The sequence below is a fragment of the Aquarana catesbeiana genome, linkage group LG02 (assembly GCF_042186555.1).
Source record: "Aquarana catesbeiana isolate 2022-GZ linkage group LG02, ASM4218655v1, whole genome shotgun sequence".
In the NCBI taxonomy this organism is placed as follows: domain Eukaryota; kingdom Metazoa; phylum Chordata; class Amphibia; order Anura; family Ranidae; genus Aquarana; species Aquarana catesbeiana.
The window spans coordinates 545,078,339-545,104,021 of record NC_133325.1 but is presented as its reverse complement, the minus strand read 5'-3'; the positions used below and the strand labels follow the sequence as shown (position 1 = coordinate 545,104,021).

The following is a 25,683-nucleotide window of genomic DNA, read 5'->3' as shown; positions in this document are numbered from 1 at the left end:
TCAAGATAATTATTGAAGTCTCCTATTATTAACCGAGGAACATCAGTTTTATCAGAAGTAAAATGTAAAAATTCTTTAAGTACCTCTGAGGAATATGGGGATGGTATATATGTAAGCTAGCACCAGGGGCATATCTAGAGCATTTGGCACTCGGGGCGGATCCTATATCTGGACCCCCCCAGGCTGGGAGGCAGCGCACCACACGTCGACGTCAAGTGACGTTAGGGTAGTATACTGGCAGGTTAGGTGATATAATGCCAGGTTAGGTGATATAGTGCCAGGTTAGGGTGGTATATAGTACCAGGTCAGGGTGGTATATAGTTCCAAGTCAGGGTGATATATAGAGCCAGGTCAAGGTGGTATATAGAGACAGGTTAGGGTGGTATATAGTGCCAGGTCAGGGTGGTATATAGTGTCAGGTTAGGGTGATATATAGAGGCAGTTCAGGGTAGTATATACTGCCAAGTCAGGGTGTTATATAGATCCATGTCAGGGTGGTAAATAGAGACAGGTCAGGGTGGTATTTAGAGCCAGGTCAGGGTGGTATTAAGAGCCAGGTCAGGGTGGTATATATAGCCAGGTCAGGGTGGTATATAGTGCCAGGTCAGGGTGGTATATAGTGCCAGGTCAGGGTGGTATATAGTGCCAGGTTAGGGTGGTATATAGAGACAGGTCAGTGCGGTATAGAGTGCCAGGTCAGGGTGGTATATAGAGCCAGATCAGGGTGATGATATAGTGCCAGGTCAGGGTGGTATATAGAGCCAGGTCAGGGTGGTATATAGACAGGTTAGGGTGGTATATAGAGTGTCAGGTTAGGGTGGTATAGAGTGCCAGGTCAGGGTGGTATATAGTGCCAGGTCAGGGTGGTATATAGTGCCAGGTTAGGGTGGTATATAGTGTCAGGTCAGGGTGGTATATAGTGCAAGGTCAAGGTGGTATATAGTGCCAGATTAGGTCTTCATGTAGTGACAGTGTGCATTGCTCAGTCATTTACAGCATGTCAGAAGATTCCCTGGCTGCTGTGGTGTGTGGTCTCTCCTCCTCTTTCTTCTTTAGCTGCGATAGGGGGTCAGCCTCAGGGGAGGAGTCTGTAGGGGGAGTGGAGGAGGCAGCACACCCCAACCCCGCCCACCACCTCTGGCTGCCTCTGGAAATAGTGCACATCTCCGAGGGACAGCCTAACTTGATGAGAGGGCAGGGGGAAGTTACAGGCAGCCTCCCCCAAACCGCTGGGCTCTCTGCTGATCCCATCAACTTTTTACAAAGCTGCAATGACAGGAAAAGTGCAGGGGCCCCAGATGCACCTGGGGTCCCTGGGCAGTGCCTGGCACCCCCCCAATGTGTGTCACCCGGGGCGTTCCCCCTCCCCCATACGCCACTGGCTAGCACATATGATTTTCTATACATTATACAAAATAAAAAAATTAAGCGACGTTTAGTGTCCGTTTGCTATCAATATAGATACACCTCTAGAATATGTAGTATAAGTAGATTGATATTGCCTACTATATTGTGCACGCTTTAAATAATTTAATTTATGTGCGTTTAAATGAGTCTCCTGCAGGCAAATAATAAACAGAGAAAATTGTTTCAATGTAGTAATAATTGCTTGTCTCTTTACTGGGTCACTAAGCCCCCTAATATTCCAAGATACCAATACTTGCATTAAAGTTGACATATTATTGCAGTATCAGTTGTTTGAATCATAGCCCTGTGGTAAATAATTCTTATTTGTGAGGAGATACTCTCTGTATTCATTTTAACTATCTGGTGAGCACATATGATAAATCTATTAATAAAGAAAAAAAAAGAAAAAACTAAGAATAAAAAAATAAATAATAAATAAAATTTTTTTTTTAAAAAGTCCCCAGACTCGTGCAAATCACCTCCAATACATTTTTCCCAATAATTAGAATAACATTCTGAGAACCATTTAACAATAAAATGGATCTCCCAAAAAAAAACTTATACCTAAATATATTACTACAAATATAAAAAAACAAAACATTGCAGCCAAACATTTCACACAGGAACAAAGTATAGAGAGTCCATCCAATTCCTTTTGGAGTGTCTTGACCACATGCTTAATTATGACAACTTTGTGGCCATCATCTTAATCACTGTCTGCTTGAACAAAGTAGGAATCATGCAGTCATGTTCATCCACATCTTCTTGGGAAGAATCTGACAAGGGTTGATTTGCCTGAGAAGGTTCTGAGACTGCTCATTGGCACAATATATGACACCTTCACAGAGTGAGTGGAAGCAACTCCTTTAGAATGTATTGACCATGTGTTCAATGAATGTAGCAACCTGTTAGGTGTCAAAATCTTTATGCCTGGCTGCTTGAGCCAGCAGGGCTTATACAGTCATGCTCATCCATATCTTCCTTTTTGGAAGAGTCTGAAGAAGATTGTTTCCCTGGAAGGCTAGGAGACTGCTCACTGTTAGGATAGATAACCCCTTCAAAGGGTGAGTGGAAACACTCATTTAGAGTGTATTATGCCGCGTACACACGGTCGGACTTTTCGACTGGACTGGTCCGACGGACGCTGACAGACCAAATCCGGCGGACAATCCGATCGTGTGTGGGCTTCAACGGACCTTCAGCTGACTTTTCCAGTCTCAAATCTGACGGACTTTAGATTTGGAACATGCTTCAAATCTTTACGTCGTAACTCTGCCGGACCCAGAAATCCGCTCGTCTGTATGCTAGTCCGACGGACAAAAACCCACGCTAGGGCAGCTATTGGCTACTGGCTATCAACTTCCTCATTTTAGTCCGGTCGTACGTCATCACGTACAAATCCCTTTTGTGTGATCGTATGTAGTTAAGTCCGTTCGTTAGAAAGTGCGCCGCAAATCTGCCAAAAGTCCGTCTAAAGTCTGTCGGAGGGGCTGTCGGACTTTTGTAGCCGAAAAGTCCGACCGTGTGTACTCGGCATAAGCCTCATGTGACAATCTGTTTTTTTTTTATCCTTGGTTGCTTGAACAAAGCAGTATTTATTCAGTCATATCCATCTGCATCGCCCTCTTTGGAAACTCTGAAGGGGGCAGTTTCGCCTGGTATGGCTAGGCGGCTTCTCATTGCCAGAGCAGATAACCCTTTCAAAGGGTGAGCAGAAACCACTCCTTTAGAGTGGATTGACAACATGCTTATTGAATGTGACATCCTGTTAGGTGTCATCATCTCTATCCCTGGCTGCTTTAACCAGCAGGATACTTATACCGTAGATACTCGAGTATAAGTCGACCCGAATATAAGTCGAGGCCCCTAATTTACCACAAAAAACTGGGAAAAACGTATTGACCCGAGTATAAGACGAGGGAGAGAAATGCAGCAGCTACTGTAAGTGGAAAAAGAGGGTCAACAATGCCCATCTGCAGCTGCATGCCTCCCTGTGTCCTGTGCATGTTTCCTGTGCAGCCTACCTGTATCCTGTGCATGTGCATGTGTCCTGTGTTCCTGTGTCCTGTGTCCTGTGTCCTGTACATGTGCATGTGTCCCTGTGTCCTGTACATGTGCATGTGCATGTGTCCTGTGTCCTGTGCAACCTCCGTGTGGCGATCTCCATCCTCACTGTGGCGATCTCCATCCTCCCTGTGGCGATCTCCATCCTCCGATCAGCGTGTGATAATACCATTCGGCGGCCATTCCACTGTTCAAAAGCCATGCCTCCTCCTCATCTGTTATAGGCAGAACACTCAGCAGTCAGCGGTCAGCCTATCACAGACATTCTCTCATTCTCATACCACAGACGAGGATGAGAGAATGTCCATGATAGGCTGTACACAGACTGCTGGGAAATGGAGTGTTCAGCCTATCACAGACGAGGAGGAGGTGCGGCTTTTGAAAGCTCGAATAGCCTCCGAACTGTATTATCACACGCTGGCCGCCGTCTGCCTGCATGACACGCTGATCATGTAGGCAGATGGCGGTGACTCGAGTATAAGTCAAGGGGGGCACTTTCAGCCTAAAAAAAGGCTGAAAATCTCGACTTATACTCGAGTATATACGGTAGTCATGCTCATCCACATCTTGTTCTTTATAGAGTCTGAAGAGGGCTGTTTTGCCTGGGAAGGTTATGAAACTACTCACTGCCAGAACATATAACCCCTTCACAGGGTAAGTGGAAATAACTCCTTTTGAGTGTATTGGCCACTTGTTTATTGAATGTGACAACCTGTTAGGTGTCATCATCCTCATCTCTGGTTGCTTGAACAAAGCAAGATTCATAGCGCTTTACAATATAAAGAGAGACAGTACAGTTACAATACAATAAAATACAAGAGGATTAAGTGGGCCCTGCTCATAAGAGCTTATAATCTAATAGGGAGTGCTGTGATAGGTGGGAGGAGAACCAGGATAGAGCAGAATTCTGGAGGCCAAGGCAGTGAAGTTTATTGAGAAGGAGTGGGTGGTCAATGGTATCAAAGGCTGCAGAAAGGGCTAGTGGTAAAAGTACGGAGTAGTGGCCATTTGTTTTAGCAGTTAGTAAAACATTAGTGAGTTTTAGTAGGGCAGTTCCTGTGGAGTGCTGCGAGCAAAAGCCAAACTGTAAGGGGTCAAAATAAGGTTGTTTTCCTGATGCTATAGATCTCAACTTCATAAGAGTGCTTATTAACCATCATCCATACCCGTTTTGCCATCTTCCTTGTATGCAGCTTCTGCCAAGACCTTATGAAATTGTGATCTATAGGTTTTGGTGTTTGGCCACAGCACAGGTGTATTTGTGGGTTTTGTGTGGTCAGCCCTCGGTTTCTTATAGATTTTATGTCATGTCCTGTATTTTTGGTGCTTTTTCTAAAAAGCAGAACTTTTGGTACACTTTCAGAATAGGCACCAAAATATATGGGACATAATAGAAAGTCTATGGGAAACCTGCATGAAAACAGCGGGTACACTTGTGCTGCACCTGCGCTGCAGTGTGAAAAAGGCCCTTTCTCCCTTGCTTCACAAAGATGAAAAGATGCAAATGAGAATGCACCACATGACTACACTTAAAAAATCCAGGACTTATGGCAGAATCACCTTTAGGTTGATGAAAATGAAAGAAAGAAAAATATATTTTATTTATGCAACTAATTGTCTAAGGCTTAGGAGTGTTTAGGCAACTACAGAAAAACCTAATGGTTTATGAATGCTTTAAAAATAGTTGCATAATTTTGTGCCTTGCTCTGTTGCTGATTATTTTCTTTCATCTATTTTGTAATGGCATACTTTCAAAATGAAGAAAGAATATAATACTGCAGAGGATACAGCGGCCAGCAACTAGCAAGCTGGTTCTCACCTGAGTCACACAGGAACACAATCCGTGGTCCTGTGTGATTCCTGTGCGAGTCAGTGCAGTGCAAATTTCAGCCTATTCATTTGAATAGCTTGAAATCGCACTGGATCACACCAAAAGTACTTTTGAAAAACACATTGCACCAGATTGCATGGTAATGATGTACCATGTGATCCGGTGCAGGCAAACACACTGCGTTTGCAATCACATGATGTCAAAAGGGGTGGTGCCACTGATTGACGTAGCAGGGTGGCCCTGTCCCTTGCCTATATAAGAATTGTCAAAGCACAGAGCGGGCAGAGGGGCAAGTAGCCTCCCAGAAGGCGGAGCTTTTTTTTCCCTATTTTTTGATTCCGGCAGATATTGTGATTGACGATGGATTTACATCGAGGGACGCGTTAGAAGGCTGGCCATTGGCTAGCTTGTATTTGTAGGAGGAGTTGGGGCCTTATAATCCCCCCTCCTCCCCTGCATGCTCGTCAGCTAGCGTTTCCGGGTTATGATAGCAGTCGGTGTGTCATTTCTGGTTCCGGGTCAGGCTTAGGACTGCGTCTCTGGCAGCAGCACGAACGATCTACCATCCATTCGGCGTGTCTGTGGGGCTGTATATTTCCTGGTGGCCTGTCAGCAAGGGGAGATCAGGTCTGACACAATGCTTTTATCCCGGTCCATACAGGTGTTGGCTTTCCTGGGTATCGGACAGTGGGCATTTGTTCAGGGAGGATGCTCCTCTCATCTCCTGCTCTCCTCGGCTGGTGGCATGGCTCAGTCGCTCAAGTTCCACTACCAGTATTTCAGCAACAGTCGCTGTGGTCTGGTTAAGGTAGGTGTGACTGACTTAGCCGGGAGAGATACTCTTGGAGGGGACTGAATGCTAGCCTCTTGCCGATCGATTGTGGGCCCTGGCATTTGGGGGAACGGTGCTCTTTGTGAGCTGTATGCCTGGGGACCCTTGAGGTGGTGTTACTGTGGATTCGGGTCCTGGTCCCCCAGGACACACAGACTCTGGGGACCCTGGGGTTGGTGTTACTTTGGATTCAGCTCCATGTCCCCCCAAGACACAAGACTCTGGGAACCCTTTATATGCCATATTAGAATAGTGACTGATTCATACCGTTGGGACTCCTACTGTTAAATGCTAATGTCATCAATTCCAGCTATCTGTCTGTTGCCTGCTAGAATGTGTATTGTAATTAAGTCTCTAGTATGGGATCTAAGAGTCATTAGATCCCCATTGTTGTTTGTGTTAATTAACTCTGCTATTGTGATAATGTTGATTGAGTTTTCTGAGCTACAAGACGGCCAGTCTGGCCTAAAGGTCATGTCTGAGTCATCTAGGCTGTCTAAAGGGATTAGTTAATTAGCTCATGTTAATTAGGTTACAGCTGTATTGTTAGAGTAATATGAGCAGGAGGTCTGCACCTCCTCTTTTATTGTTTAAAAGAGACTGTATTCCTGTCAATAAAGTGAGATTCCTGGTTGAACTTACATACCGCCTGCCTGGTGTTTGTTCTGAGATATCACAACTGGGTTAGAACGGCACATAGCTGTAGTTCTAATCTCGGAGCATTGGATGACCGAACAATCAGATGTTGCGATCTGCAATCTGATTCTATAGCTGCAGAGGAGTGTCGGGAGAGTAGAACCGAGCGAGCGGGGGCTCGTTACATTGGTGGCAGTGGTGGGATTTGCTCTCCAGTTACTGGGACACTCCAAACCAGCCTGCAGTAGAGCCACACTGAAAGACTTACTTGAGAGCCGTGGAGGGAATGGTGGGATCGTGCTTCCTTGCCGTGAACACGTCTAAACCATCACCTGGATCCAAGGTCCAGATAGCAGGAGAGGAGAGGAATAGATACCAGCCACCATGGAAGAGGAATTCAGAAGGAGGTTGCGAGAGATGCAGATACAGCACAGAGGACCAGTATCAGAGCAGGTCCTGCTGACATGGTTTGATTTTATCCGCTGTGAACTCTGGAAGGAAGCGCTAGCCCATGAGCAGCGACACCAGGGAAAAGTTCTCCTCTCCATCCATGTAAGGTACTGGTCGCAGTATGAAGTACGATTGCTGTTATTGGGGGAACAGCCAAACCAGGAGTGGACAGCTGAGTTAAGCAGGCTGATCCAGGCAGAAATGCGGTTGGAAGAGAGCTACAGAGCCCTCCGGTGGTATGTAGCCCAAGTGTGCCCGTGGACAGCGGATGACAGCCCCGCGGAAGGCTTTGACTACGATGGCCTGGGATTGTTGTACTGGAGGCTGTCCAAGGACCCTGACTTTGGGAGTATCGGGACTGGTGTTTGGAGGAAATAATGGAGCACAGAGAACGAAGACTGAATGTCTCAGAAGTGCACTGGGCACAGGAAGATTTGGAGTTTCTGGCCGTTCAGGAATGGGAGCTTGAGATGGCCTACAGACAGCTGCTAGACTCTGCTCAGCAGCAGGGTGGGGCTCCCTTTGCCTGGGACTATCAGGAAATACCAGTTGACAACTCTGAAATCTTGGCTGAAGAGTTGACAATGTGGCAGAGTAACAGTGTGCTTTGCCAACCTGCCCCCGCAGCTATGGAGGTGGAGGTCTTATGGCGGATGCAGCAAGTGCTGACTGACCTTGATGAACCGGTTTCTGCATTGGATGATCTTGGATGGAGGAATGTGCCTGTCCAGCAGAATGCCAGAGAATCGACAGTGGAAAATCTGGAGATCGCTATCCCCAAAGCTGAAGTGCTGACAACGGGGCAGAGCTTTGCTAACCTCTGCCCAGCACTGATAGCATCTTCTGGGTTCCAGGGACAGAAGATGGTGAACCTTTATCCCCAGACACCAGTTGCAGAGACAGGGGATTTGATAGACTTTTCTGCTGAGGAAGAACAACCTGGTGAGCCTCCAGCAGAAGAAGAGCTGTTATTAGGGCCAAACTTCACTGTGCTCTGCCCAGCACCAACAGAAGTATCTGTGAAGTTACAAGGAACTTCCCCAGCTGAAGTGCTGGCAACCGGACAGAGGGTCCAAGCTCTCTGCCCTACACCTGCGGCGGTTCCGGAGGCTCAGGGTGAGAAGGAGGTGGTCACTTCCCCGCAGCAGATCAGGATACAGGGGGAGAAGGGAGAGGAGGTGTTCGTCGTCCCTCCCCAACAGTTGGCCAGGGTGGAGGAAGTGGTCTTTCCTCCCCAGCAAAGATCCGTGCACCTGGGAGACAGTACCACAGACATATCATCCCAACATCCAGATGAGGGAATGGAAAAGGAAGCAGCCAGCTCACCTCCCCAATGGCAGCTACACAGTTTGGGAGTGGAGGAAGCCAGCCTCCTGCCCCAACGATTAGCTGGAGCGGAGGATGCAGAGTCCCCAGCAGAAGTGCTGGCAACAGGGCAGAGTGCTACCAACCTCTGCCCAGCACCGGCAACAACTACAGAGTTCCAGGGAGGCGGGGCAGTCGGCCTCCCTCCCCAACAGTTAGCCGGAGCAGATGGTGTGGGGTTTCCAGCAGAAGGGCTGGCAACAGGGCTGAGTACTGCTGGCCTCTGCCCTCAACTAACAGAGGATGGATTTCCTGTGAAGGTGGATGGGACTTCAGTCTCCACCTGTATACCCCAGGGATGCTGGGCAGTCGGCCCGGATCCCCAACAGCATGACGGAGTGAGCCCAGACACCCCGTCTTCTCTCCAGCGGCAGAAAGGACTCCAGGGAGAAGGGCCAGTCCAGGCCTCTCCCCAGCGGCAGATATGTTCTCTGAGAGAGAACCTTTTTAGGTATCACCTTAGACACTGTCCGCATGATCGCCAGTCTGCCTCAGGACAAGTTGGTCAGGATTCGAGGTATCATATACAGTCTGGTCAGGTCCCCGGTGTGCTCTAAGAAAGACCTGCAGTCACTATTAGGCATGCTTAACTTTGCCATGAGGATTATTCCTTAGGGCAGGTCATTTTTGTCTAGGCTTTTGGCTCTCCTTCCTCTGTACCAGGACGCCAATTTGGCGGTGCAATTGCAGGCCGATACAAAGGCAGATCTGCTGATGTGGGATCAGTTCTTGTGTGATTGGAACGGGATCTCTATGTTCATTCATCCACCTACGACCTTGTCTCCCAGAATTTTCTCAGATGGCGCCACCTCAGTAGGTATTTCAGCTGTTTATGGGTGTCAGTGGTTAGCAGACCCTTGGCCCCCTGAAGGTGTCAGACATTCCAGGGATTGCCCAGACGTCCACACTTTTTGAAATGTATCCAATAATGGTTGCAGCTGTCGCCTGGGGTCCCACTTGGTCTGGGCATACAGTGGTTTTCTTCACCGATAACACAGTCACTGCTGAGATCATCAATAAGTGTAGATCCGGGTCTCTCCTGATAATGTCTTTCATGCGTAGGTTGACATGGTTGGGCCTCAGGTATATTTTTCATTTCCAAGGGGAGTTCATAAGTGAATGTGGCTGCCGATGCCTTATCTCATTCTGATTTCCGGCATTTCTTCCAACAGCATCCAGAAGCAGATAAGGTGGGCAAGCCGGTTCCACCTTTGACGTTGGATTAGGCACACTCAGGCGTCCATCCTGGTAAATATGTCACTGTCAAGAAACACTCTCAGGGCATACAAGACAGCGTGGAGGTGTTTCTGTGAATTACTTGATTGTTTTGCACTTCAACTCCCCAACAACAAGAACCGGCAGACAGGGCAGGGTTTTGTAATCAATTACTACAAAACCAACGCTGTCTGGTGTCCAGTCGAGATCTTGGATCAGCTCTCCTCCATGTTTGCAGCAGCCCCTCTCGATAGCCCATTGCTTCCCTTCCCCACACAGGCTCTTACTTCCAGTCAGTTTATCTTGCATGTTAGGATTCTGATCGCTAACTTAGGGTTGAATCCAAAACAGTTTTCGGGTCATTCTTTCAGGATTGGGGTAGCCTCCAAAGCATCCAAACAGGGGGTACCATCCCATGTCATCAAATACATGGGACGCTGTCAATCATCTTGTCTTGTTACAGTCGGTACATTCCTGATCACAATACAGCATTATGGGGTTGATTTACTAAAACTGGAGTGTGCAAAATCTGATGCAGCTCTGCATATAAAGAAATCAGCTTCAAGTTTTTTTTTTTTTTTTTAATTTTGTCAAAGCCTAATTGAAGGGCTGAAATTAGAAGCTGATTGGCTACCATGAATAGCTGTATCAGATTTAGCACTTTCCAGTTTTAGTAAATATATCCCTATGTAGTCCAACACAATACAACTTATTGTTCTGTAGCACAATATAGCAATGCCTATAGCACTGTATAATATAGCAGCAACAATCTCTCCCTGCAAACACTCTGTCAGCTCTCCCTAGCTACTCCAAGTCTCCAACACACTAACGGGACTATACATTTTTTTTTTTGCGAAAGTCACAAGTAATACCAGTAATGTTTGTAATATGTGTGGAATGTCACTTTCTATTGCCTTTCACAGGGTAAATGTAACATTCCCTAACCTTTGATCCCAATGGAAAAAAGCATTAAGAATATTCGACCAGGAGTGTTAAAGTACATTCTACCAATAGAGAAAATAGCACAATACTATAGGTTAAAAGCCTTAGACAGAATGAGAAAGAATATGCATTATCTGCACTGTGTCTTTAGTTTATGAGCTACATGTTTATCCATTGTTTGGGAGGTTCAGCAAATGGCTGAGTAAACCTCCAGCTGCAGTGGGAATCAAAATATGAAATAGCTGTATTACTACCCACTGCTAAATGTGAAAGCTTTCAAAAAGGGCTCCTGGCTGTAAACAAATGGGTGGAGACAATATTAAAGAAATGCTGTGGCCTCCCCCACCCCCCATAAGGACAAGGCCTCTTGCCCACAACCCTGGCCCAGTGATTGTGGGAATTTGCAGACAGGGGAATCTGGCCGTCTTTCATGAAAAAAAAAATTTCCACAATGTAATTCCAATCAATCACATCCTACAGTGATGCAAATCCATGCCAATCACGATGAACAATGACTGCCGACCTGGCAAAAGAAAAAAAGGATGAACACTGCCATGTCTGATTTCATCAATTCCCTCACACCACATCTCTAGGTCCCAACCGCTACAGTAAACAAAAGGGCGGGTCTCTTTGGTAATGCCATTGACAAAATATGGACATAATGAGCATTGTTCATCGTGATTGACATGGATTAGCATCGCTGGATGACTATCGCTGATATATAGCTAGGTTGAAAAAAAGACAAAACCATCTAGTTAAACAAATAGAAAAAAATCAACAAATAGAAAACCTCCATATACACCTTCCTATACCCACAGTTGATAGAAAGAAAGGAAAAAAAAAACTATGAAGCATTGTCCAATTCAGAGGAACAATTGTATTGTTCAGATGTTCTTTAACTCTTTTAGTTATATGTTCTTGATACTTTTTTCTCTTTAGTATCAAATCATACATTCACTCTGTAAGTGCCGGTTCACACTTGTGCGAGTTTATAACGAATGCGTTGCGTTAAACAAAAACTAGACTCGCATGTCATCCAAAAAGTAATTGTTTTCAATTACTGTCGTTTACATATATGCGTTGCGATTCCTCTCCGAATGCGATGCGATAAAAAAAAAGGTTCTTGTGTGAGTTTACAGTGTTGCGTTGCAAATTTAGTCTCCATAGACATTAATGTAAATCGTTCTGGCAGCGCACTGTTGGTTCAGATATGTGCAAATTCTTCACCTCCAGCTCCTCCTTTCAGTTCAACTCAGTTCTGCCCCCTCACTTCCTGTTTCCTGTCTCATGTCCATCTGTAAGCAGTCAAGATGGCCCCCAGGTGTCGGAACAGCATTGTTAATGAGGAGCTCATCAGACTTGTCCGTGACAGGCCTTATATATGGGACAGCCGGATTGAAGAATACAAAAACAATGCCCGGAAGAGCAGAGGCTGGGATGAAATTTGTAAATGTTTGTATGCAGACAGGGATGACTTCACACCTCAGGTTCGCAAACATAAACGTAAGTATATTTCTATTCATTCATCCCACTGACCACCAATGTAAGGGCATGCATCCCACAAACCACCAATGCCACTGACCACCAATCCCACTGACCACCAATGTAAGGGCATGCATCTCAATGACCACCAATCCCACTGACCACCAATCTTACTGACCACCAATGCCACTGACCACCAATGCCACTGACCACCAATCCCACTGACCACCAATGTAAGGGCATGTATCCCACTGACCACTAATCCCACTGACCACCAATGTTGTGGAATGATATTGCATGCTCTGTATGTTGCCACAGAAAGTGCAAAAAATAGATAGACACACTGTCAAACAATAAAACTTTATTACATTTATAGAAAAAAGTACAGATAGTAGACGATGCAGCATTGACAGGGAAAAAGTTAGTGGTCTTTATCGAATGGCATCAAGCTGCCATGATACCTGACCGGCAGGACTCAAAGAAGTCAGTAAATTTCTCACGGATGCTGGCCCCTCTGTAATTGCCCCTTGTATGTGTCCAATCTGCGCCTTCTATCTCATCCATTAAAGAGTCCTCGAAAAGGTATTCATCTCTTTCGCAGACAAAATTGTGGAGTGAACAGGCAGCTCTTACAGCAATTATGGCGTTTTCCATGCTTAAAGTTATTGGCGTGTGAAGAAATCACCGTTTGTTTGCCAGGATTCCGAAAGTACACTCCACAACTCTTCGTGCTCTTGTTAGCCGATAATTAAAGACCCTTTTCTTCACAGACAGTGACCAGTTAGCATATGGCCTGAGCATTTTTTCTGAAAGAGTGAAAGCCTCATCACCAACAAATATTAAAGGGAGAGAGGGTTCTGATGTTCCAGGGAGCGCTTGTTCGTTTGGGAGGTCTAGTGCGTTCTCCCGAATCATTCTTCCAAAACTTGAGTGGGAAAAAAATGCCGATATAGGTGAACAAGTAGTTTGCATCAGCCACTGCCAGAAGAATGAAAGAAAAATATTTTTTATACTTAAAAAATTTTGTCCCACTACCGACTGACCTCACAATTCTGATGTGCTTGCCGTCTATGGCACCAACACAGTTAGGGAAGTTGCAGCGCTCCCAAAACAACTCAGCTTTGGTGTTCCATTCCTCTTTGTTTGGTTTTCTCATGACCACATCACTTAGGACCACCCAGATGGTGATACGGGTGTCACGCACAATTGTGCTCACCGTAGATTTTCCGATTTGAACTCGTAGTGTAATCTGGCAAATGAATTTCCAGTTGCTAGGTACCTGAAAAAAATATAAAATAAATTTAGTTATGTTTTTTTTTTTTTTTATTACAGAAGGACTCATACGCACTAGGTGGTGGAGCCTCAAGGACACACTTCAGAGACACCAGAGACTGCAGCGTGAAGCAAGGAGTGGGTCTGGTGCCCCCCCAAAGCGTCCCTATGCCTTCGCCAGATACATGGATTTTTTTAAGCCAGTACTAGAATTACATAGTTACATAGTTACATAGTAGGTGAGGTTGAAAAAAGACACAAGTCCATCAAGTCCAACCTATGTGTGTGATTATGTGTCAGTATTACATTACATATCCCTGTATGTTGCGGTCATTCAGGTGATTATCTAATAGTTTCTTGAAGCTATCAATGCTCCCCGCTGAGACCACCGCCTGTGGAAGGGAATTCCACATCCTTGCCGCTCTTACAGTAAAAAACCCTCTACGTAGTTTAAGGTTAAACCTCTTTTCTTCTAATTGTAATGAGTGGCCACGAGTCTTATTAAACTCTCTTCTGCGAAAAAGTTTTATCCCTATTGTGGGGTCACCAGTACAGTATTTGTAAATTAAAATCATATCCCCTCTCAAGCGTCTCTTCTACAGAGAGAATAAGTTCAGTGCTCGCAACCTTTCCTCATAACTAAGATCCTCCAGACCCTTTATTAGCTTTGTTGCCCTTCTTTGTACTCGCTCCATTTCCAGTACGTCCCTCCTGAGGACTGGTGCCCAGAACTGGACAGCATACTCCAGGTGCGGCCGGACCAGAGTCTTGTAGAGCGGGAGAATTATCATTTTATCTCTTGCGTTGATCCCCCTTTTAATGCATGCCAATATTCTGTTTGCTTTATTAGCAGCAGCTTGGCATTGCATGCCATTGCTGAGCCTATCATCTACAAGGACCCCCAGGTCCTTTTCCATCCTAGATTCCCCCAGAGGTTCTCCCCCCAGTGTATAGATTGCATTCATATTTTTGCCACCCAAATGCATTATTTTACATTTTTCTACATTGAATCTCATTTGCCATGTAGTCGCCCACCCCATTAATTTGTTCAGGTCTTTTTGCAAGATTTCCACATCCTGCGGAGAAGTTATTGCCCTGCTTAGCTTAGTATCGTCTGCAAATACAGAGATTGAACTGTTTATCCCATCCTCCAGGTCGTTTATGAACAAATTAAATAGGATTGGTCCCAGCACAGAACACTGGGGAACCCCACTACCCACCCCTGACCATTCTGAGTACTCCCCATTTATCACCACCCTCTGAACACGCCCTTGTAGCCAGTTTTCAATCCATGTACTCACCCTATGGTCCATACCAACGCACCTTATTTTGTACAGTAAACGTTTATGGGGAACTGTGTCAAATGCTTTTGCAAAATCCAGATACACCACGTCTACGGGCCTTCCTTTATCTAGATGGCAACTCACCTCCTCATAGAAGGTTAATAGATTGGTTTGGCAAGAACGATTCTTCATGAATCCATGTTGATTACTGCTAATGATATCATTCTTATTACTAAAATCTTGTATATAGTCCCTTATCATCCCCTCCAAGAGTTTACATACTATTGATGTTAGGCTAACTGGTCTGTAATTCCCAGGGATGCTTTTTGGGCCCTTTTTAAATATTGGTGCTACATTGGCTTTTCTCCAATCAGCTGGTACCATTCCAGTCAATAGACTGTCTGTAAAAATTAGGAACAACGGTCTGGCAATCACCTGACTGAGTTCCCTAAGTACCCTCGGATGCAAGCCATCTGGTCCCGGTGATTTATTAATGTTAAGTTTCTCAAGTCTAATTTTAATTCCGTCCTCTGTTAACCATGTAGGTGTTTCCTGTGTTGTGTCATGAGGATAAACACTGCAGTTTTGGTTACTGAAGCCCCCCGATTCACTCGTGAAGACTGAGGAGAAGAATAAATTCAATACCTTTGCCATCTCCCCATCCTTTGTAACCAGATGTCCTTCCTCATTCTTTATGGGGCCAATATGGTCTGTCCTCCCTTTTTTACTGTTTACATACTTAAAGAATTTCTTGGGATTGTTTTTGCTCTCCTCCGCTATGTGTCTTTCATGTTCTATCTTAGCCGTCCTAATTGCACCCTTACATTTCTTATTGCATTCTTTATAAATTCTGAATGCTGAGGATGATCCCTCAACCTTGTATTTTTTGAAGGCCTTCTCCTTTGCTTTTATATGCATTTTTACATTGGAGTTAAGCCACCCAGGATGTTTGTTCGCTCTTTTAAATTTATTACCCAATGGGATACATTGGCTAATGCCCTTATTTAATATGCTCTTAAAGCAAACCCATCTCTCCTCCGTATTCTTTGTTCCTAATATTTTATCCCAATTTATGCCTTTTAGCAAGGTTTGTAGTTTAGGGAAGTTGAGGAAGTAAGTTATGAGGAAGTAAGTTATGATACATGAATCGGTCACTCTACCATCTCTATATAATTAACTAGTCCTAACCTTTACTTCTCCCTCTATCAGCTATACTTTTTATTTCATAACAGTTCCAGTTTACATTTTTTGTATTGCAGCACGGAAGCAAGTTGGGAGGAGGAAGAGGAGGAGGAGGAGTGGGAGGAGGAGCATGCTCCTAGTGTTGACGGTGATGAAGGAGTATCATTTGCTTGCACAAATCAGGAGGATTCATCTATGGAGCTCCAGGGTGATCTGATCGAGGTACATGAGTCCTCTGCTCAGCAGCGAGATAATGAGGATACGGATGTTTCGACACCTTCCGGCAGAAGGCAAAGGCAAGCATCTGCTTCCCGCAGGAAGAAAAGCAGCAGGGCAGCAGAACAGGTTGAAGACCAAGACCAGACCAATAAATTACTACACATAGTGTCAGGTATCACTGAACAAATCGATGCCCAGCGATGCCCTCACACTATGTTTGCCATTAGTTTGGTGCCTATTCTCAAAGAGGTCTTGCCAGACCATTACTTTAATATGAGGATTGCAGTGCAACATTGCATCCATTCATTCACTGTGCCACGCCATGTTTCTGTGCCAATGCACGACATTCCTAGTACTCAAATATTTACTCCCATTTCTTCTGCCTCAAACACTGCACCAAACCATTATCCCTCTAGTTTAGCAGAACCCTCTAGCATGTATGAGACCCCCAGATCACGAATCCCATATCCTATTCCTTCACCTGTTGCCTCAGTAATTTCACCCCAAAGTAGAACCACGGATATCGGCAGACAAATGGATACGAAACCACGTGACTCAACATCTTACCATGTCCCGACACAAAACAGACCAGCACAACTCTACGAGCAAATACCGACTGTGGCAAATCCATTTCCACCTGTAACAAGACCAATGGAACAGCAGAAACTGACATTATCCATATCACAATCGATCGCTTGAAGTAGCCTCAAACATGCCTACACCCTATCGACAATATGGGCCCCCAAGTGTACCACCAGATAACGAGATATCCCCACCTGTGTTGAGGAAATATCCCTCAACACAAGGTGAAGCCTTGCAGCTAACACCACCAAGCTCTTCAACAGCAACACTACAACGGCATGATTTAACTAAGCCTGATGAACATAGTTCACCAAGTTGTTTGAATTTGTAGCTGACTACCTGCTAATGCCGCTACCAACTTCACGTTGAAAACTGATACTTTCTTTGTTAGCGTTATGTTTTTGTTAAATTATTTTTTGTAATTTTGAATAGTGTATTCCAAAATGCTATCATATTTTGAATGGCTCAGGGAAATAGAGATGTAGAGAAAAAAGATTAGGGGGAAAGTGGAGATGAAGATGCGAGGGATGGAGGATGAGAGAGTGGGAGATGACAGGGAGGATGAGTTGGAGGGATAGAGTTTGAGTTACTAAAGTTTTGTAACTTAATATTAAAGTTCAGTTACGTTCAAGCTAGACAGTCAGAGGAAGCAAGACAGTCAGAGGAAGCAAAGAGAGTCAGAGGAAGCAAGAGAGTCAGGGGAAGTTAGAGAGTCAGAGGAAGTAGAGAGTCAGAGTGAGTTAGAGAGTAGGAGGAAGTAAGAGAGTCAGAGGAAGTAAGAGAGTCAGAGTGAGTTAGAGAGTCAGAGTGAGTTAGAGAGTCAGAGGGAGTTAGAGAGTCAGGGGAAGTTAGAGAGTTATAGAGTCAGAGGAGGTCAGAGAGTCAGAGGGAGTTAGAGAGTCAGAGGAATTTAGAGAGTCAGAGGGAGTTAGATTGTTTCCAAAATATTTCACGCAAAGTATGTAATCAGAAAATAATTACGTATTAAGTTTTTGAAAATAAAAAAATAAATACTTTTTTGGAACACAATTTTGTTGTCATATCTGTCTGCATTCTTTGCATTCCTTACTATAGCTTACTATGGTGCATAGCATAAAATTTCACAAAGTATATCTATAAAATTTTACCTTAATGTAACAAGCAACCTTTCCGCTGGCTCCACACTATTCCGAAAGGTGGTGTTCTGATACTCCAAACGTGTACCAAGCAGCAATTAATCGAAACTAAGGAATAAAACCACAAATTCAATGTAAGTGACAGGCTAAAGCCCATACACAAAATCAAATAGAATGGTAATAGGCAAGAGTTCTAGTAAAAGGAGAAAAGAGATCAAAAGTGGGATTGGTGGTCAGTGGCATTGGTGGTCAGTGAGATTGGTGGTCAGTGGAATAGGTGGTCAGTAAGATTGGTGATCAGTAAGATTGGTGGCCAGTGGGATGCATGCCCTACATTGGTGGTCAGTGGGATTGGTGGTCAGTGCCATTGGCGGTCAGTAAGATTGGTGGTCAGTAAGATTGGTGGTCAGTGGCATTGGCATTGGTGGTCAGTGGGATTGGTGGTCAGTGGGATGCATGCTCTTACATTGGTGGTCAGTGGGATTGGTGGTCAGTGGCATTGGTGGTCGTGGGATTGGTGGTCAGTGGCATCGGTGGTCAGTAAGATTGGTGGTCAGTGGCATTGGCATTGGTGGTCAGTAAGATTGGTGGTCAGTGGGATTGGTGGTCAGTGGGATGCATGCCCTTACATTGGTGGTCAGTGGCATTGGTGGTCAGTGGCATTGGTGGTCAGTAGGATGCATGTCAGTGATAGATAGTAAGAAGGAAGGAGGAGGAGAAGGAAGAGGGGTACAGGTACTAACCTATTTACTGACATCCGGGAATGGTTGAAGAACTTCTCCTCATGCTGCCTGAGATCATTGTAGAGGGTCCTGAACTGGCCTCTCTCTCTTCCCTATTTTGAATAATTGGATGGACCCAATATCTTCTTGTACTCATCAGTCTCTTCCTCCTCCTCTTCCTCCTGGCTTTGTCCATCAGGACTGCAGCAGTAGCAGTAACAACTGCTGCCATGATCAACGGCATTTGATGAAACATAATGACCACAAATCAAAATCCTCACTGACTACTCACAAACAAACCACTCTCCTCAACGACAATACTCTCCCCACAAAGGAAAACAAGGAAGAGCACAGGAAGTTAACACCCATTTTCTTCTTGCCTTTTCGATTGGCCTGAGCACAAATTGCATCTGTGCCTAATTTACCTTTTAAGCGCAAAAAATTCACATTGAATTCGCAATACAATTGCGCTGTTAATAAGCAAACACGCAATGAAAAAATTTGCATCAAAATCGCATCGCACAAGTGTGAACCGGCACTAAAAGACAATTGAATCTGACATTTTAAATGCATTACAAACATTATGGATATTATTCATGGCTTTAGTGTGAATGCTATGATAACTTTTTTATACATAGACCATTAATTGTGTATAGTTCTGTGTAAAGCAATGTATACAGCACTGTTCAGGACTACTAAGTATAGCATTAACTATCTTCCTGCAAATACTCAAACCTGAGTCTCGTGCCTAATTTTAGACCCAAACAATTCTTATTTTGAAACATTCAGCAAATAATCCACACAATTAATAAGAAGGCCAAAGCTTAAATATTAAAAGATTCTTTAAAATATTAAGGCCCTGTTCAAACGAGTGCGATTTCAGATGGGACTTGAGTTGCACAGAATTGCATGACGATGTAAATCACATTGTTTTCAAAGGTGCCTGTTCACATCAATGCAATTCAACACAGCACAATCTTGGAAAAGGTTCCTGCACTACTTTAGTGGCATTTCAGGGTAATTTTGGTCCCATAGAATATACAAACCACATCCAACTAACATCCAAGTTGCACTACATATTTGCACTGAAAGTCAGACCAAAATCTAATTGTAGCTGTGGAAAGCTTCCCTGAAACAGATTTTGGATAATTTATAAAAACATGCTTTGTGACACGAGCTTACATTGACTATGCAATTCAGTAAAATTACTTACTCTATCGCATTCAGGAAATCATCCATAATTGTAGTGGTTACACCTGTATGAAAAAATAAAATTTAGTATATAGGTAATTGTTAGCTGTTGTTACCTTAATGTGACATAATTTATAAAAAGCTTCTAACAGAAATAATCTCTAAAATTTTTCGAAAAACGTCTGCAAACGATTAATCTCTTACAATGCAATATTTCCTTTCATGGTACATGCCAGTGGTTAGGTATGCATATCTGGCAGTCATTAGCCTTGAAGTCGTTTTGGTGATCAGTGAAGTAGCATCAAATTGCTCAGATGAACTTCATAAAATCTTTTTGATCTGCTAGTAGTATTTCCCTGTAGCTTTCATGTTTTATTATGTTCCTGGCCAACTGTTATTTTTTTTTTTTAATACCAACAATTTTTAGTGAAGCTTATGGTAACAATACAATACAAAATGCAAAGTTGGGTCTAATATCATCACAGCTCTCTGTATACATAGTACAAGCAGTGAAGAACTCAAAGATTTGTATCCTAACCGGGATATACTAATGCATATATAAGAACCATCACCTGACTAACTATGTAACTATGTAAATCTCTCAGTAAAGCATCCAATATAGTTATAGAGTTCCAAGTACAAAAAGTACAATTTATATAAAGTCAAGTATATCAGTCAAAACCTATTAACTTCTAGCATCTAAATAAAAAGACAGAGTTTTCTATTTACAGTACGTTTATAAATATGCATGGTATCCATGATAGTGTGATGAATTCTATGCATAAGTTTTATGGCCTCCATTCTATGTAGCACCTGAGAACGGAGAACTATAGGGGAGCACCAATTCATGGCTATTGCCCATTGTATAGCACTAAAAAGAGCTAAACTTTGACTTAGGGGTGGCACTTCTGGCATAATTTGACCACAGTAGTTCTAGGAGGTAGTACAAGTTGATTGAAGAGCATTCAAAGTGAAGCTAGTATATTTGGGCTGAAGAAGAGTGCCATTTTGCCAAATGGGCAAATCTGACCGCAAGATAATATTGCAGAGATTTGGTAATCCCAGACCTCCCTAAAATTGGGGTGTGTACACTAGGGATATGAAAGTATGAGACTACCAAGCCAAATTAAATATATATATATATCGAGCCCCTCACCTCATCCCAAAATAGTCAAGGGAAAAATAGGAAAAATTTGCCCCGGGGATTGTATGGGTGGGGGGTTGAGTTCATATATAACAGGTCAAGAGAGTAGAAAGATAGTAAAAAATATATAACTTTATTCAAAAATTACATGAGATACATAGTTAAAAAGCAATATAGTGAACAATTCATAGAGTTAAACTCCTGCACCATGTCAGAAGGGGCTCTAAGACAGAAGAACACAATCGAACATGATAATCAGGATACCCAACATGTTTCGGACTATTGTTAGTACAGTTCCTTCTTCAGGGATTTTGTGAGGATATACTGTATGGTTAGTTCAAAGACAATAATCGTGTCCTAGACAGATGGTAGTTTGATGGCTTAACAGATGACACTCCGATTTCCGATCTCCATAGTAACAATCAATAATATACTTTTAGGAAAGTAGAGCAGTACATGAGCCCATGTATTGGGGGCTGAAGACTGGGAGGTATGTAGAGCTTCCCCAGTGTGTCTGGTAAAACATAGCATCAAAGTGGGGACCAGCTGGGCGTGTCGGGCCAAGGGGTCCACAAGGAACAGCAAAAAGAAGGGTACAGGCCCTTAATAGCTGGGACCGCAATGAAGACGGCTTGTTCCTAGGTGTAGAACAAGGCCCATAATGCACTGCGGCATCAAAGTGCATTGCTGTCTGATGATTGGCCAAGCATGCACTATGACCCGCATGCTTTGGCCAATCACAGTGCCGTCAGCAAAGAGAGCCATCATTGGCCAAAGGCAGGGTGCCTTTGGCCAATTATGGCTCAGGGGGTTAAGTCCATGCCCCACACTATATAAGGCCACCTGCATGGCTCTGTGTAGTGTGTTGCTGGCATTGACCGAGAGAGAGTGTCATTTCATTTAGATTGAGCAGGCAGGCGATTCAGTTAGCTGCAGTGTATTTAGTATATATATATATATATATATATACATCCAGGCTTGTATATATATGTATATACACTGTATCTAGTTTAACTAGATCTGACTGCAGGCCGTTCCTTGTGTACTGTTTCTAATATACTTCAGGCAGGCAGGTGATTCAGTTAGCTGCAGTGTATTTAATATATATATATATACAGTCAGTGTCATATTATATATATATATATATATATATATATATATATATATATATATATATCCACAGCATACAGTTTAGCTATATCTCACTGCAGGCCATTCCTGGTGTATGTTTTCAAATATACTTTCAGGCAGGCAGGTGATTCAGTGAGCTGCAGTGCATAAAATATATATACAGTCTCCTACATATATATATCCACTGCATTCTAATCTAGCCAAGCCTATATCTAACTGTAGGCCATTCCTGGTGTAGGTTTTCAAATATACTTTCAGGCAGGCAGGCAGGTGATTCAGTGAACTGCAGTACATAAAATATATACACAGTCTCCTACATATATATCCACTGCATTCTAGTCTAGCCAAGCTTATATCTGACTGCAGGCCATTTCTGGTGTACATTTTCAAATACACTTTCAGGCAGGCAGGTGATTCAGTGATCTGCAGTGCATAAAATATATATACAATCTCCTACATATAGATATCCACTGCATTCCAGTCTAGCCAAGCCTATATCTGACTGCAGGCCATTCCTGGTGCACGTTTTCAAATATACTTTCAGGCAGGCAGGCGATTCATTGATCTGCAGTGCATAAAATATATATACAGTTTCCTACATATATATATATCCACTGCATTCTAGTCTAGCCAAGTCTATATCTGACTGCAGGCCATTCCTGGTGTACTTTTTCTAGTAAACTTCAGGCTGTGTTTTGCTAATAAAATTTTACAGCATGTCTGGAAGGCCACCAAGGTCACTCCTTCCCTAGCCCCACCATCATGCACGGAGGAGTCCCCCAAACTGTTCGACCACAGTGATGGGTACATGCTGCAGGAGGATGCGCAGCATTTTGAAGGCTCTGATGATGGTACCCAGGTTGAGGAAGGCAGTAACGTGAGCCCCGAGAGAGGGGGTGCCCAAGAAGGACAAGAAACTGGCAGTCATGTTCCCCCAGCTGCAGCATACTGCCAGGTTTGCTCCAGTGACGAGGAGGGAGGGGATGATGAGGTCACTGACTCTATGTGGGTGCCTGATAGAAGAGAGGAGGAGGAGGCACATCTCCAATGAGGCAGGATGCCCTTCAGGGGCCAGCTTAAGGGCAGCCACCCGACTGCATCACACCGCAGAGCTCCGCATGTGCAGGGCGCTGCTGACTCCCCGTGTATTTTGAAAAATTCTTTGTTTTGGGCCTTTTTTGATACGTGTGCAGCAGATCACACCATTGCTGTTTGCAGCATATGTCTGAAGAGTATCAAGCGTGGCCAAAACAGCAGCCGCTTGGGCACCACATGCTTGACCAGACATATGTCGACCTCCCATGCAGTCCATTGGCAACAGTACTTAAAAGACCCACACCAAAGAACAAGGTGGACCTCTCCTTGTTCCTCAACAGCTGGGATCTCCAACCCCACTATACCTTCAGTCCTCTCAGAAACCTGCACTGAGAGGAATGAAGGTGTAGAATTAGGTGTGCCATGTACTTGCGTGCAATCTGCTATCGCTGCACAAACATCTGGTTGTAGCAGGCAAATTTCCCTACCCCAGTTGCTAAACCGTCGAAAGAAATTCAGTCCCAGCCATCCACATGCTCAGCGGCTGAATGCTAGCTTGGCTAAATTGCTAGCACTCCAACTGCTGCCTTTTCAGCTGGTAGACTCTGCCCCCTTTCAATGTGCGGTACCTCAGTGGCAGGTTCCCAAATGCCATTTCTTTTCACAGAAGGCCATTCCGGCTCTCTACCGGCATGTGGAAGGCAATGTCTTGGCCTCGTGGGATAGGGTGGTCAGCGGTAAGGTGCATATTACCGCTGACTCATGGTCCAGTAGGCATGGACAGGGACATTACCTTTCTTTCACAGTGCACTGGGTAACTCTGCTGGCAGCTGGGAAGGATGCAGGACAGGTTGCAGTATTGTTGCCGCTTGTTCCACCACCACGCCTCCAAAATGCTAGTAGTGGTGATTCTGCCACACCTCTGTCCTCCACCCCCTCCTCTTTTTCTTCCTCTATGGCCTCTTCCTCTGCAGATTTGTTTTCGGAACCAGCGGTGCTCCATAGGCGTTCAAGGGGCTATGCAAGCACTCAGGCAAAAAGATGCCATGCTGTGCTTGAGTTGGTCTGCTTGGGGGACTCGAGGCACGCTGGGGCAAAGATTCTGTCAGTTCTGCGGGGGCAGACTCAGAGGTGGTTGATGCCACTCCAGTTTCAGCCAGGAATGGTGGTTTGCGACAATGGCACCAACCTCCTCTCCGCCCTCCGACAGGGACATTTGACCCATGTTCCCTGTTTGGCTCACACCTTTAATTTGGTGGTGCAGCGGTTCTTGTGCAGGTACCTGGGCTTACAGGATCTCCTGAGGCAGGCCAGGAAAGTCTGTGGGCATTTCCGCCGGTCATATAATGCCAGTGCTCTCAAAAGGAATGGAACCTGCCCAAGAACCGCCTAATTTTTTGACATGCCCACCAGGTGGAACTCAATGTTGGCAATGCTCCAGCGGCTGCACATGCAGCAGAGGGCCATCAATGAGTACCTGTGTGAGTATGACACCAGGACAGGGTCAGGGGAGCTTGGCTTTTTTCCGTCACGCCAGTGGCTACTGATCAAGGATGCATGCACTGTCCTGTCACCATTTGAGGAGGCCACGAGGATGGTGAGCAGTGACAGTGCATGCATCAGTGATATTGTCCCTCTGGTCTTCCTGTTGGAGCACACGCTTCGAGGAATAATGGACAGGACACTTGAGGCAGAACAGAGGGAGGAAGAGGAGGACTTCCTTACCTCTCAAGGCCTCCTTTATCCAGGCAGTATTTCTGCGGGCCTGCCGATCACACAGGAAGAGGAGGAGGAGGATGAGGATTGTGTCAGCATGGAGGTGGAGCCTAGCACTCAGCAACATCCTAGCACTCAGCAAACATCTCAGCAAACATCTCGGGAGGCCTTGCAGAAAGGTTTGTGCAATGCGTTTCCAGAGCATGGGAGGTTACAATTTCCTTGTCCTCCTGGACAATGTGTTGCTGAGGCTTCGGTCAGTCACAGAAGGAGCGATGGAGAAGGTAGCCGATGCGTTCTGATAGGTCTGATTGGTTCCAGCAACCATCACCAGTGTCTGATTTACAGGAATACCTAGGGGCAAGATCAGATTTGGAGACCTTTCCAACCGAAAATCCACTGGGTTACTGGGTTTTGAGGATGGATCACTGGCCAGAGCTTGCACAATATGCAGTTGAGCTACTGGCCTGTCCTGCATCCAGCGTTCTTTCTGAACGCACATTCAGTGCTGCTGGAGACTTTGTAACTGATCACAGAGTGCACCTGTCCACAGACTCAGTTGATCGGCTCACCTTCATAAAAATGAACCAGTCTTGGATCACCAGCTACCAAGCACCTGATGCTGATGTAACTGATTAATTTTTCTATGAATGTGAGATCCCTTGAAGACTGCCTATGCTGAGTGACTATCCTGTTATGCTGAGTGACTATCCTATTCCTCCTCAATGTTCATGTTGATAGCTTCTAAGAACATTTTTGTTTCAGGCCACCACCATCAGTGCCTAAGACCCAATTTTTCTGCCCCTGTTTAATAGGGGCGTATAATTATAATTTTGCTGTAATATTTTGCAGCAGGGCTCGTTCTTG

At 44.6% G+C, this 25,683-nt stretch overlaps 1 protein-coding gene across 1 annotated transcript in view; it reads right to left on the bottom strand.

Annotated features, from left to right (window-relative positions):
* Window positions 1-25,683, bottom strand: part of EPS8L3 (EPS8 signaling adaptor L3) — a 302,100-nt gene that overhangs the window by 168,454 nt on the left and 107,963 nt on the right. The window contains exon 2 of the mRNA XM_073615885.1: window positions 19,813-19,855. Coding sequence (XP_073471986.1) covers window positions 19,813-19,838 — 26 coding nt within the window. The 5' untranslated portion in view covers window positions 19,839-19,855. The remainder of the gene's footprint in view (window positions 1-19,812; window positions 19,856-25,683) is intronic.